The 15,089-nt window shown below is 41.6% G+C and overlaps 2 protein-coding genes across 3 annotated transcripts; both read right to left on the reverse strand.

Moving 5' to 3' along the window:
• Positions 1 to 2,475: 2,475 nt before the first annotated feature.
• On the reverse strand, positions 2,476 to 3,553 carry RB195_019188 (uncharacterized protein; the record flags this gene model as incomplete). Of its 2 annotated transcripts, none has more annotated exons than XM_064186932.1 (3): positions 2,476 to 2,625; positions 2,732 to 2,871; positions 3,529 to 3,553. In XM_064186932.1, 3 exons carry the CDS (start codon positions 3,551 to 3,553, stop codon positions 2,476 to 2,478), a joined length of 315 nt encoding a protein of 104 aa, XP_064042813.1. The 2 variants fall into 2 exon arrangements, with proteins under 2 accessions (XP_064042813.1, XP_064042814.1); XM_064186933.1 differs by lacking the exon at positions 3,529 to 3,553 and adding an exon at positions 2,965 to 3,046 and having other exon boundaries at positions 2,487 to 2,573.
• Positions 3,554 to 3,604: 51 nt separating this feature from the next.
• Positions 3,605 to 14,240, reverse strand: RB195_019189 (uncharacterized protein; the record flags this gene model as incomplete). The annotated part of the gene is made up of 12 exons (XM_064186934.1): positions 3,605 to 3,680; positions 3,743 to 3,813; positions 3,866 to 3,952; positions 8,181 to 8,269; positions 8,453 to 8,571; positions 12,174 to 12,245; positions 12,383 to 12,565; positions 13,062 to 13,189; positions 13,250 to 13,297; positions 13,364 to 13,511; positions 13,940 to 14,040; positions 14,217 to 14,240. 12 exons carry the CDS (start codon positions 14,238 to 14,240, stop codon positions 3,605 to 3,607), a joined length of 1,146 nt encoding a protein of 381 aa, XP_064042815.1.
• Positions 14,241 to 15,089: the final 849 nt, after the last annotated feature.

Below are 15,089 nucleotides of genomic sequence, written 5' to 3' on the forward strand. Positions count from 1 at the left end.
CTGGAGCTCACCTCAAACAGTGTCATAAAAACGCTCCTTACTGTATTGCTGCCACGGTCGTACGAAACCGAAATTATAGCGAACCCTAGAAGCGTTTTATATAAATGCAAAAGGTCCAGAAATGGAAAGAAAGGAATAGTGCATTGCCTGACCAACGAGTTGGCTCCGCAGGTCATATGCGGGTCGCATACTAATTAGCATTCGCAGAGCGATTTTATCATGCGAAGTTCCGCTAATATCACGACAACGCGGCTATCTAGGTAAACGCAGAGATTTGGGCTCTTTTGGTTTTTGTTTCTGGGTGTAATATTTTAGGGGATGGTGAGTAGTTCTGGATGAGGCATTTGAGAAGATATATTGCAAATGTTCTTACTTTCCAGGCTCTGACAACGCCGAAACGTTAGCCGTAATAAAAGACTGTTTACAGTCTATGAAATCTTTCGCATAAATTCATTAAAAAAGAGAAAGAAGGAGGCGTTGTTAGAAAACCGCGATTCCATTTTTCCCGTAAATGCCACTATTATTGATTTTCATTTATCAGTGATGGAGAGCGAAGGAAACAGTAGATAAAGTCTGAAGTCCGGCTTTAGCCGGACATTCAGAGTGGTCATGCTATGTAGTAATGGGCTTAGTCTGTCACGTGTGTGTGTGTGTGTGTGTGTGTGTGTGTGTGTGTGTGTGTGTGTGTGTGCGTGTGCGTGTGTGTGCGCGCGTGCGTGTGTGTGTGTGTGTGTGTGTGTGTGTGTGTGTGTGTGTGTGTGTGTGTGTGTGTGTGTGTGTGTGTGTGTGTGTGTGTGTGCGTGCGTGTGTGTGTGTGTGTGTGTGTGTGTGTGTGTGTGTGTGTGTGTGTGTGTGTGTGTGTGTGTGTGTGTGGGGTGGTGGTGTGTGTGTGTGTGTGTGTGTGTGTGTGTGTGTGTGTGTGTGTGTGTGTGTGTGTGTGTGTGTGTGTGTGTGTGTGTGTGTGTGTGTGTGTGTGTGTGTGTGTGTGTGTGTGTGTGTGTGTGTGTGTGTGTGTGTGTGTGTGTGTGTGTGTGTGTGTGTGTGTGTGTGTGTGTGTGTGTGTGTGTGTGTGTGTGTGTGTGTGTGTGTGTGTGTGTGTGTGTGTGTGTGTGTGTGTGTGTGTGTGTGTGTGTGTGTGTGTGTGTGTGTGTGTGTGTGTGTGTGTGTGTGTGTGTGTGTGTGTGTGTGTGTGTGTGTGTGTGTGTGTGTGTGTGTGTGTGTGTGTGTGTGTGTGTGTGTGTGTGTGTGTGTGTGTGTGTGTGTGTGTGTGTGTGTGTGTGTGTGTGTGTGTGTGTGTGTGTGTGTGTGTGTGTGTGTGTGTGTGTGTGTGTGTGTGTGTGTGTGTGTGTGTGTGTGTGTGTGTGTGTGTGTGTGTGTGTGTGTGTGTGTGTGTGTGTGTGTGTGAAACGAAATTCCAAAAAGGGCAAAAAAAGGTTGCGACGAGTCTATCGGGGTCGAATTGGTGCTCCAGATAGCTATAAAATGGAGTGCGACCGGTCCATCGGCATCAAAATGGTGCGCAGTAACTTCGCGTGCATGTCGCTAAGGGTAGATGGGACGTTGCAGCCGTTTCATATCCGTGGCCACTGCGCTTTGCTTTCCACCTTTGTGGGTCCCCCGCTCGTCTCTTTCCTTCTTCGTTCGCCTCAAGTTGGTAGCATGATTTCCTCAGAAAGTGGAAACGCGCATGCAAACGGCTACTTAAATAGTAGCGAACAGTTTATATGATCTGTCGTAGAACGTTATCTTTATCATTAGGGTGATGTCTTTTACTTTTGCCAAAATATCGTTCTTGACAACTGTTGGGGGGATACAGCAGGGAAACTCATATTTTGAGTAATGCTTTTAAATTTCGTCTATAATATATTGGTGAAGAGGGTTTGTAGCTTTTAATGATCTCCAAATGTAAAACTGATGCGTTTAGAAAAAAAAACTGATATCTTTCGCCTTTGTTTGTTACGAAAAAGAGGAAGAAAGCGTTGTTCGAAAAACACAGTTCCAGTTTTACAGAAAATGCCACTACTATTATTTTTCACTGATCAGTGAAGGCGAACAAAGCGAGCACCACATATAGTCTAAAGTCTGGTTTTTCGCCGGACGTTCAGACTGCTTGTGTAGTAATGGAAAAAAAGAAACAATTAAATATGTATCTGTATCTTGGAGAAAGAAACGTTCCTCTTGTAAGCACAATACTAATTTTGGCAGTTGAGCAATTAGTATGTGAAAGTGAACTTGTTGAAAAAAAATAATGAGAAGTATTTCGTACGTGAAATTTTATGTGTAATTTATAGAATACGATTAAGTAGCTCATATGTTGAACTATGCGCAACACAGTGGTTTTCGTTCAACATAAGGAGGCAATTTTCAGAAAGGTGTGTGCTTTGTTATAAATTGACAAGAGTTTCTTCGAAGCTCCTATTCACAGAAATTTCTTCTTTCTTGCGGTTTATAGGTGGTTCCGTAATTCAGAGAAAATCATACTACTGTTATGGTATTTGCAAATTCCTCCAATAGTAGCGAAAAATTTCTTGTTCTCGAAAACATCCTCTCATTGCCAAGGTGATCGCATACTGCTGAAAGATTAATGCTTTCATTGGGGATCACGTGACTGTCGTCAAATGTGTTCTAAGTTATCTAAAGTCTCTTATTTATGTTTGCTGGTGAATGTACAATTTGTCTTGGAATGCAAATATTCGCGGACGGAGGAAGAGGAGAAATATCGTCGGCCTACCAGTATGATCGACTTGCCCTTCCCGTCAGGCAATCCAAGCAGTGATGGTGTCACCTGAACAGGAGATTTGTCCGATAACAAAGGGACATTCTCACCGGTAAGTGTTGGACGAACAGTATCGTCATGTAATAGAACAAGATCTCCAATGAAAATTTTGTAAGCGAAAATGTTGTTCTGAAAGCCGTAACCTGATTTGTATTTCGATTATTGTTGTTTGCGAAGCAGTGCCGAACTAATGTACGAGGCTGTCGTTCGCGGGGCAGAATGGGTTGTATTCTGCCCCGCGAACGACAGCCTCGTATTCTGTTTTATCATTTATACTGCTGTTATAAGTGAAAAAGTTAAGTTCAAGGAATTCTGATTACAGATTTTTTCTACCAATTTCTCGAATTTTCCATTAGGCTTATGGTTATGACTTGTTGTTAGTTTGTTAGAAACTCTTAGGATTTGGAAATAATCACTTGCGTAATTAGGATCACGATCAGGTACAATTTCGTTGGGAATCCTAAGCTTCAATGTAACATCGCTGATAAACGCTTTCACCACAGCATTGGTGGTTTGGTTAGGAATTGGAGTGCAGAGGAATTGGAGTTAAGAGTTCCAGTTGCCGAAAGCACAGACTGTGATGGAAATAAATTTGTTTCCATCAATAAATTAGGGGAAAAATCCTACGATGTGGATATTTTTGAATGGTAGCAAAGGAATTGGAAAGGTTCCCAACTCTTCGCGAGTAATGTGACCTGAGGGTTTTCAATTTTCTAGAAAGTGGGTATGACATCAAAAATATTAATTGTAACATATTTTACTGATATCGAGTAACATATTTCACTGATATGTGTGATATTGGAACTAAGTAGAGCAATTTTCTCTTGTTTAGCCTTCGCCTGAGATAAGCGAATCGGGATCCTTTTGCGGTGGCTTGTAATTTTTCATTAGCTCTTTAGTGCACCTAAAAATAACTTCACATAACACACTCATCTTTTTTCCAACTACATTGTTGTAGAACCTCACTTATGTATTGCACTAACATTCTGCTTGTACAAATTTGATTCGGGTTTGATGTCTTTGGAAGCAAGATATTCCTGCATGTACTGACGAGCAATTGAGGAATGGAATAGTTTCTATGCAAACTACCGTAGTTTCTTCCCACTCGTAAGGACTATGAAGACTGACATTCGTCCGATTGAGGTATTTTATGAGCTGATATCGCAAGTCAGCAGCCTTAATAATAGTATTGGCGTTTGGATTAAAAATGATCTGTAAAATCCTCAACAGGAGCGGTGCCACTACCCGAATGAAAATGAGCTGTCGCATTAGTTTTATGTCTGATAAAGACACTCATTCAATACAAACTAAGAAGAAGCAGTGGAAAGGAGTGACGGCGGCACTTAACGAAACAGGAAATGTGTTGCATCAGCATTAACAAAGGTTTTTTGTGCTGTATCTGCTACTTCTACGAAGCAGAAGATATACATAGTCCAAATTTCCGACATGTGTCTGATCATCAGTGTTCCATCAGTGTTCCTGGGGGATATGAAGGGTGTTGTCAGTGTAAAAGCGAAATTATTGTGTATGAACTCACAGAAAAACTTTGGCAATAAAATATCGACTTCTTCATTGAATGGTAAACGAGTTATATCATAAAGATGCTACTAGTACCCGTGCAACTCATTTATCTCTTTTTGGCAACATGTTGGTAGCATAGTATCACCTTCTCCACAGCCGAAGGTTTCCTCTTTGGATGATGATTGGTCGGTATTTCTAACAAACATTTGTGACCCTCAATACAGGTCTTTTGTGAAGCACCTACAGCTGACATGAAGAATCCAGCTTAATATTAACTTAGCTTTTACCCAGTATCATTGATACGCACTCGAGGGTTACCCCGATTTTCGAAAAAAATTCTTATAAATTCTTTGAAGTTAGGTCCTCTGTGCCGCTGAAATTACATAAAGGTGGCTACCAGCTCGCAAAAGGCCAGCTGGTTCTCAGAAGATCAACTCAGAAGAGTGTACAAAACTTCATGCTGTGCACCACAACTAGTATTTCCATGTGAATAATTTCTGTTTCACTGCTGGAGATGTTCGGACTCAATACAGACATTGAAGGGCAGAGAAGACTTCAATCTGGTCGCTAGTTAATGATAATGAGATAAGGAAAAACTCAGAAGGATTTATTCTGACTCCCTGATAGATCAACCTAGAAATCGCTTGAACGAAACGATGATTGGAAACACTGCAGAAAGGTGGCACTATCAGGAGTTGAAGTACCTTCGCCCCCATCGGCGGCTTTTCGATATAATTTCTCTGACAATCAAATTGTACAGGTTGCCACTTCCTTCAACATTTCATGAAATATGTCGGATCACTTTCTCCACCTCTTGAAGGTGATTGTTGATTCTCGCAGACTATTGACAAAGCGATGTGAGAAAGATAGCCAGATGATGCGTTCCCATTTTTCCTGTAAACCAATCGCGTGGAATTCGTGAACTGCAGCTTTGGGAACCACATAGAGGCTTGTGTCTACACAATACTCTGCATGAACATGGAAAAACCGACGGTGAGTGACGGTGCGGCACCGTCGGTCACCGTCGCTTGCTCATAACTGCTCATAAAATAGAAACTTCACGACAGTTTTTATATCATTAGATTCCCCTCTTTGAGATCTACACGAAAACCCACATATTGTTGAGAAAGGAGCAAAATGATGCCAAATATGCGCCAAAAAGCAATAATTGGAACCTAACATAGCCTAAAGTTATGGTTGAAAAGTGTTCAGAGACTCAAACTTTCACATCTGGTCAGAACAGCAAGAAATTGTTGTAGGTGAGTACTTGAAATTATTGATTTGTTATTTTTTAGTCATTTGTGCGTCATTTTTAGTCATTTTAATTGTTGTATGAAATAGCAGTTCGTCCTTACTTTGAACGTTTGTTGCAATGAAAGAAGTTGTCAAAACAGCCTATAAAATCGCGGTTGAGCACAACTATTCCTGAATTTTGTGAGATTTGTATTGTATACAGACAGATGAACCCCGCTCGTACACTAGAGTATCGCAAAGTTTGAAAATCCCACTTTTCGTCTTTTTCCTTTCATTTCATCTCTACTTTGCATCTCCGTTAATCACCAGAACAGAGGTCAAATCGAAAGAACCTAAGCAGATCGCTTAAAACAGGTAATGTACATTAGTTTATAAGGTATGTTTCCCTCTGAATAGATTTTCTCGCTCTATTTATAACACCTTCTTTTCATAACATTCCATAGAAAGGAAGAGTATGAAGCTTACTATTAAATTTTATGCAACTATTTCAATGCTATGCTCCTTGATTCACCAAAAATCGAGTTCGCCACAGCATTTCGAGTGGAATGATATCGTTTCCAAAGCAATTCGAGATTTCTTTCTATCTGACTCCGCGGCCCGGCTATTTTCACACCTCAACAAGGCTGGCCTAATCCACCATTGGCAACTACAATGTTGGAAAGGCAACATTTATATAGACGTCGCATATTTTTGTTTGGAAAAGTTCTGAATTAATCTTTCGCAGATATTACGTAATGAAAGCAAGGACTAAGATTAATCGAATTCTAGTGAAGATGAGATTATTAATATTGTCACCTGAACTGACCGCTCCAATTCAGCTGTCATTAATACGATAAGATTTAAACTATCTAATCCTTTTATCTTTTTTATATAATTCATTGTTGTTGTTATTTCAAAATTGACTCTAACTACAAGTACCTCACAAAAAAGCGAGCTACCCAGCTGGCACTAATAAATCCAACATGAGAGGATGAATATTAACATTTTAATAGTGATGTGAATTGGTATTATATATTGTAGTGAAATGTTCAATTTGTTTTCTATTCCATGTACATATTTGAATTTCTTCGAATAAAATGTGGAGTTGACATCCGCACAATGTTTCTTTCCAATGCTGCAGCAGTGACCGCCAATGGTGGAATAGGCCAGCCTTGTTGAGGTGCGAAAATAGCCGGGCCGCGGAGTCAGATAGAAAGAAATCTCGAATTGCTTTGCAAACGATATCATTCAACTCGAAATGCTGTGGCGAACTCGATTTTTGGTGAATCAAGGAGCATAGCATTGAAATAGTTGCATAAAATTTAATAGTAAGCTTCATACTCTTCCTTTCTATGGAATGTTATGAAAAGAAGGTGTTATAAATAGAGCGAGAAAATCTATTCAGAGGGAAACATACCTTATAAACTAATGTACATTACCTGTTTTAAGCGATCTGCTTAGGTTCTTTCGATTTGACCTCTGTTCTGGTGATTAACGGAGATGCAAAGTAGAGATGAAATGAAAGGAAAAAGACGAAAAGTGGGATTTTCAAACTTTGCGATACTCTAGTGTACGAGCGGGGTTCATCTGTCTGTATACAATACAAATCTCACAAAATTCAGGAATAGTTGTGCTCAACCGCGATTTTATAGGCTGTTTTGACAACTTCTTTCATTGCAACAAACGTTCAAAGTAAGGACGAACTGCTATTTCATACAACAATTAAAATGACTAAAAATGACGCACAAATGACTAAAAAATAACAAATCAATAATTTCAAGTACTCACCTACAACAATTTCTTGCTGTTCTGACCAGATGTGAAAGTTTGAGTCTCTGAACACTTTGTCAATTATAACCTTAGGCTATGTTAGGTTCCAATTATTGCTTTTGGCGTCATTTTGCTCCTTTCTCAACAATATGTGGGTTTTCGTGTAGATCTCAAAGAGGGGAATCTAATGATATATAAACTATCCTGAAGTTTCCATTTTATGAGCAGTTATGAGCAAGCGACGGTGACCGACGGTGCCGCAGCGTCACTCACCGTCGGTTTTTCAATGTTCATGCAGAGTATTGTAGAAGCTGATTTGGTGTGCGTTTAGGATGTTGTCTGATACTGTCATCAGGCCGCGTTACGTCGTCTTGGTCCAGGAAGTCCTACATCTTGAACAGCTTAACAATTCCTGCCATGCGTTTTCCAGTATTTGGAAAGAAGGGTCGGGCCTAATTCTCCGCCTCATTTTCTTCTCGATCGCTTTCTCTTTCCCAATTTGTTTGTTTTCTAGGCAAGGGAAGGTCTGCTTATAATGAAAACATTCCTTACGTTGGTATTCAACCTGCAGGACTTGAAAATTAGAAGAACTAATATGTGCGTAGATTCATTAGATGTCGCTACATCCCCTTTTCTATTTTCAGGTTCATTTTCGCCATTCGTTTCTTTATGCTGACGAAGAAATCAAGAAATAATGATAATCGGAGAGGGGATCGCAAGAAATTTTCCCATATTCCCATCTCCGAACATTTGAAAACAACGCCACCTTACCTACAGTCTTTCACCATTAGCAAAAGCTTATCGACAAATACTCATCACCTATCACAAGACTCAGGAAGCAAAAGAAGTGTGTACATAGTGTAAATTTAAAAAAAATCACCTTGAAACTAGATTTATTCATTATGACACACAGCGCGCGCACCTCTCCAGGGACATGTGCTAGTGCACTTCCTCGGTGTTGGAGACCTCCTGTGAACTTTAACATTTAGTAGATTTTGAAAGGATTTAGATCGAATTTTGAAGATGAACGAGGCTGCTATTAAGCGCTAGATCACCCCAACCCTAACCGTACCAATAATACCAACTGAAAAGAAAGCAATAGAATTTTTGTAAAGGAATCAATCAATACACTTATGATCTAGTATGGCTTACCTGCAGCTGCACTGTTGAACATAACCAATTTTCTCTCCTCTACCGTTTCCTTCGTCATATTTTTGAACTTATTCCACGGCAACTCATTCCGACAGAGCAAATCCAATAATGTAAAAAACCTGTTGAAATCGTGTGTATGATTGCACGTATTCGTGATCAGAATAGTATACAATCCCAATATCTAAATTTTTAACAGATGATGAGGATTGCTGGGGCGGGTGTAGCGCAGTCAGTAAGAAATTGCGCTGTCTACACGACCGATCAGAGGTTCGAATCCCCTTAGTGCTCCCCAAGCCTTTCATCCCTCTGGGGTCTATAAATCGGTGCAAAACTTGTCTGGGAGGACAAAAGGACTGACTTAACACATCGGCTAGCCTTGTAAGTCGCTGTAAAGGCCAGTTACACGTTCATAAACCTCAAACAATCCTGAATTGAAGGGAACATGGTGGCACATCCCAAGCGTATTGATTAACGCTAGACACTTTATCCTTTATTGATCTTTAATGAGGTCTGGTAGCCCTCCTCTTACTAAATGAAATCAGGCATCTGAGTATACGATTTGGGAGCGTATGAGCTATAACTCGCGCTGTTACGTTGCGCAGGTTCCCCAGGCATTGCAAAAAACTGCTCCAGGACACGTACAGAGACCATACTCACATCGGTCAAATGCGTAGAAGGAACAAGGAACCACGTTTCGTAACGCCGAACTGCCGATTGCTGTCGAGACTCCAGAAAGCCGCTCTGTCTGTACTTTTACGATATCTGCGTGCGCCGTTTGCTGCATTACACGACGTCCCGTCATCAGCATAGAAAACTATACCATCTACTGTGGCGAAACTGATTAGAAGAGAGTAGAAGGTTGCCCATTAGCTGTGAGGAACGATCACGTAATCTGGTGGAAGGATTTGGCTCAACGTCGTCGAGAAGAGCCCGTGTACAACTGCGGAATCACAGCCTACGCAAACTCTGCGACGTACCTATGGACCATGACAAGGACGCTTTTATGATGAATTCAACATTTTGGATATCAATATTCGTCCTCTTCAAGGCCAGAAGTGCACTGCCTGTAGTGAGTGACAACTTTTGAACCACAGCTCGACTACGTTTTGGAAAGTCCCCTTGTCGGATATCCGAAAAACTAGAGCTGTGTGGAACGTTGCATTCGATTCCGACCACCACCCAGTTTTTCTCAGCTTGAAGTTAGGATTCCAGAAAAGAAGTGGAGGAGTTCAACCTCAGCCAGAGATTGACGTGGACGTCCCCTTGTCCTTGAATGACGAGGAATACAGGGAGAAATCCCTCTAACGGGTGTCGATAAATACCGGGGGACTAACCAAGAAGAAAATCAAAGGCGGCGTTCTTCTCACCAATTGTATTCAGGACGTGGAGACACGCTGTCATAATTCCGCTCCACAAGGATTTATTTGTCACAGAACCCAAGAAGTACCTAGGAATATCTCTGCTGCGTGTAACGTACAAGGTTTCAGAGCGGATCATCCTGGAACGGCTTATGGGGTCACGAAGAAACTTCCCGCAATAAGCAAATCGTTTTTGCCCTGGTTGATCTACGATTGACCAAGTATTCGTCATCAGGGGACTGATCGAACTGTTGCAACTTCTCTCGAAGGATTTGCACTTGGCCTTTCTGGACGCTTCTGACTCTCTTTACCAGTCTTTTCAGAGCGCTTTGCCTCCATAGCATTCCAGAAAAGTTCATTAGCATGAGCGAACATGAGCAGAAGAACAACTACTACTGTTCGAACACCAGCCGGATTTACTTCACCGCTTAAAGTGGAAAACGGAGCAAGACAAGTCTGTCGCGGGACCTCTTCTGTTCAAATTTGCCGTCGATGATACAACCGTTAAGTGTAGAACCGTTGAGCAATGTCCCGTTAACGTGATTCTTGCACTATTCAGACGTCCCTTGCTTGAAGATGGTTCCTCGAGTACGCCGAAGTTGTGATTTTCGCTTAAAGCGGAGCGAATCTGCAACATGCCGTAGGAGTTATGTCGGAATTAGCTGCAATTCTATGAACTGGGACATCATTCTAACAAATGCACGGAGATGTGGGTTTCCGTGAGACCCTCAGCAGGAATCAGGGTAAACGAACAACCAATTGAACGTGCTGAGGAGCTCTGTTATTTGGGTTGCATTCTGAAAAACGTCGGCAGCTGCAAGAGAGATGATCAACAAAAATGCTCTAATCTCTAGATTTTCGGATATCAGACAAAGGGACGTTCCTTTCTAAAACGTAGTCGAGCTGTGGTTTAAGAGTTGTCATTTTCTACAGGCAGTTTATTTCTGGCGTTGAAGGGGACAAATGTTGATATCCAAAATGACTCATCATGAAAAGAGTCCTTGTCATAGTCCTCAGCCCCATAGGTAAGTCGCAGAGTTTGTGTCTTCTGTGATTCCGTAGTCCTTCTAAGGCCTTTTCTGCATTTAATTCCTTAGCAAAATGGCTGCGGTCGACCCCTTTGGCCAACGCGACCAAGCTGCGAGTCTACCTATCCGCAGTTCGCCCTGCGAAGAATATACGGATACGAGACTTGGGCAAGGCCGCCATCGGTGATGAAGGGGCTTGATTGCACGGAAAGGAAGTTGTTTAGACAGATGCTTGGCTACTTTTATGCTATGACGTAGAACACTACTTAGAAGTGGATAGATATCGGCATATGACGCTAGGAAAACATCATCTTGCCTGTGCTCTAAAATAGACGCAGAAAACCGTCTTGGCTTTCTTTTTCACGGTCACATTACACACTAAATCGCCTTGCTCATGTTGCTTTGAGGACGTCCCTAGACCTAAACTGGAAAAGGCCACCTGGACTGAAAAGAAATTTCTGGACGGGAGTGGAGAAGGAAGACTTGAAGAGACTCGACATCGTCAGGGGGCTCAGGCAAGACGTGAAGTTTCGCGGAAGATGGAACAGTGACGGATGGATGGATTCTGTGCGAGCTCTAGAGCAAAATCGAGCAGGATGGGCTCAAAATTGCTACGTATGGACGACCACGGCGAAGACACTTACAAGCCGCGTTACTCCTTAACATCCGCCGGCCGTATAAGTCAAATAATGAGGCATCATGTACTTTAAAGTGCCTCTAAAAACAATTCTGGAACGTTATTATAACAGATTATACGGAGAGAGTTTAATACCCACAACCAGTAAATTAAATAACCCCTTCGGGTAAGTTTTCAGCGTTTAGAGCTTCTAAAGTAGAGCATACAATTAAGCTTCTTTCCCTCTCTCGAATAAGGTGTTTACGATATTTTGAACCCGTTTTTTTTTGAATACTTATAAAGATTTTGGCTCATTTAGGTAAACTTCAGCGAGTGTTTCATGATTGGTCATGTGGCATCACAACTTGCGACGCTAATATCAAGGCGTGAAAGAACAAAAATGTAGATTTAAACATAAGCGAGGGCGAACGATTGCATTAGCAACTAAAAATCCATACAATACTTGAACGCAACATACTTCTATTACTAAATGTGCGAAAACGGGTGGCAAGATCGATCTAACCGTACATTTCAAACTCTACAAGCGAAAGCTAAGTTTGAACTTTATGTGCCAACAGTAATAAATGATTTGAATGCGAAATTTGACTTCGAATTTCAAATTCGGCCAAGCAACCATCAAAAGAAGCACTACATTTTAAAATTTTCATTCATTAATTCAGATTTGATTCTCACAACGGAATTTTTTTATTTGTGCTCACCAGCATTCCAGCTCCATATTCGAAACGCTCTTATTAGCGATGGCTCGTGGAGAGTAGCGTGCCTTACGGTTCCTGGAAAGCAGTGAATTGTACCTCGTGTACAACAGAGCAATACAAGATAACGGTAATACACTGTTTCTCAGGCCCGACACCTTGCTCGCACACACAAAAACTCCGAGGATAGTTCTGTTCTAGTAATTAGAACGCACCAGGTAGGAGCTTTACTAAATGTGACGATGTGCCCCAATCCAATCAAAAACAACATGTTCCGTTTATGTTCCGTTCCAATGCAAAGGTGTGATGGTTCTATGCGTGTGTGTAGGATTTTGATTTGGTGAAGCATTGATACAGCATCGAGAGCTTGAAGGGATAACCGAACAGCGGTACCAGGGCTGAAAATGGGAATGTAGCGTTTTTTCAAGGTCGTATAGTAGGGTAAAAACGACATGAATCACGAGTGTAGTTGCGGTGCATTTACGCTCGAAACGGTGCGGTGTGGGCAGTTGGAACTGAGGTGGGACCGTCGTCAACTGTAGCGATTGTGCCCTCAAGGGTTTCACCACGCTCTTGACGCTACGCTCCACCGAAGCGCCTCAAAAGAAATCGCGTACGCAATTGCGTACGTCCTTCATGTCGTTTTGATCCTACTGTATTATGAACCCCGTATTATCACCTTTGTGCGCTGCCTACGCTGAATGTGTAGGACAGGGTGAACGCGACGCGCCTCCATTTGGAGCGGAGCACAGGGACGAAGGAGTATTTCTGAAGCAGAGGAAGAGCGTGCGATGTGGCAGACGCATCGCGCTCCCTCAGTTAGACACTTCCTACGCAAATCATGGGTAGTCTTGTAGCATTGTTGTCGCAGATACATTGTTTTTTCAAACTTACGAAAATTCCCTTTTCATTTCTTCTCGTAGTTGATCGAGATTCGGCCCAAGTAGAGGCATTATAAAGAATTTGTACTTCTTAGAATGTCCGTAGTCGCATATTGGGAGCAAATGGTCGCACCCACGTACCTAAGAACAGCTAGTTACAGAATGGTATCTCCCAAAACATTCAATGAACCTGATGCGAACCTGGTCTCGCCATCGCTTTTGGTATTCCACAAGGAACCGTATTTCGTTCTGAACACGTCTGCGTTTGACTCCCATGAAAGAAAAAACTGTGGCAAATGCAGGCCCCAAACGTACTGCGAGAGCAAATCCAGTGCTTTCCGGGTTGATGCCTTGATTTTCTGCCTTCATTGCCATTTTCGTTATTGAGCCGTTTTCCCGTATGTGATTGACAAGATAAACGGTGCTATTATTTCCAGACACCAGTGGTTTAACAATTTCATAACTGTAATTCCGTATTCATAGCATCATAAGAGCAACTAGCTCTGCTAGCCTCCGTTAACCTCCTGAATCGACGTCGAAGGGACCAAGCATTATAATTACATCAAACACCTATTTTTACAGCGAAATTGAGGGAATGAATGTGGAAGAAGAATATTCATCTAGAATCTTTATCTAGAAGTACAGCCTGCTGCAAATTGTTCAACCAGCTTGAAACTAACTCATTTTTCAGGAAATCGACAGGAATCTTCGATAGAACGAAGTGACTGTTGTTCTAGTGCCATTCTGGAAGTCTTTAGGCACCTATCAATCACTACCATCCAGTGGATAAAAACAGCTGATAATCACTGATTATCCTTCAAGGAGATACAACAGAAGCGCTTTTGTGTGGAAATGTTTGAAGTTTTGAAACATTAGTGTCATGATACTTACCGGTTTTTCCTCTTACTTGTCAACACGACATTACCCTTCTGTTCTTCTTCCTCGGCATCAAGGTCCAAGTCGTGAGCAGTGCCCAATAGTGCGGACATTTCCTGAATAATTGTGAAGCACGAAACAAATTTCTTTTAGACAATTGCTTTTGCTTTTGCGAGTGAAGACAGTTGCTTTTCACCATGGAATTATTGCACAACTTGATAATTTGAAGTGGGTTCGAAGCTAATTGTTAAGTTCGTCAACCAAGTCTCTAAAGAAAGACACGATTTCTAACCTTTTCACGAACACGACTTTCCATATTTTATGAGATCTCTGCTTATTTCTGGAAAAGAAATGAATTAATACCCAAGAGAAGTAGTGATCTGTGATGTAGTGCTTACTAGATTACAAAAAAAGCTACCAGCCTAAAAAACTGTTAAATCCAGAATGAATGAGCTTTGTTTTTCTCACAGTATCACATGTTACTGATGGTGGCAATCATCCGCAATGTAATTGATAAACATGGGAGCCACTTCTTTCTTCCCTAGTAGTAGCATATTTTTGTTCTGACTGCAAAAACATAGAAGCAAACTGCAAAAACCTACGTACAGAGTCATCAGAAAGACAAGCAGAGCCGTTACAAAAATCGGTGATCTAGCGCATAAGTTTTGCCTGAAGGTGTTAGGACACAATGAAAAAATATCTCATTCAAGTTACGTCCAACACAAATTTAAAGCAGTTTTTGATCCTCTTATAGTTCTTGGAAGGATTTTATGACTCATGCCACTTAGAAAGTTCGGCTGTTGCGGAATGCCCAGAATAGGGGCAGATCTACTGTGATCGCGAAACAATGTTGTTATTCAGAAGCGCCTAGCGGCAAACATCCTGAGAGAGCGTTGGCGAGGTTCACGAGGCCAAGTACAACTCGTCTAAAGTTCTTCTATGGAGTCGAAACCTCCATGCGAAGGGCTTATGTCTCTACAATCAATGGGAAATTGTCGATCTAAGGATACACAGCTTTCACGGACCCTATAGTGGAAAAAAAAACTTTGGAAGCGCTGAACCACCTTCATATGGTACCAAATGATCAAATATAGCAAATTAACAAATGTTGTTTCTGTTGTTTTCCTACAAGAACGGAATCATTTCTCTTTTACGTTGGAAGACT

The sequence above is a fragment of the Necator americanus genome, chromosome II (genome assembly GCF_031761385.1).
Source record: "Necator americanus strain Aroian chromosome II, whole genome shotgun sequence".
In the NCBI taxonomy this organism is placed as follows: Eukaryota; Metazoa; Nematoda; class Chromadorea; order Rhabditida; family Ancylostomatidae; genus Necator; species Necator americanus.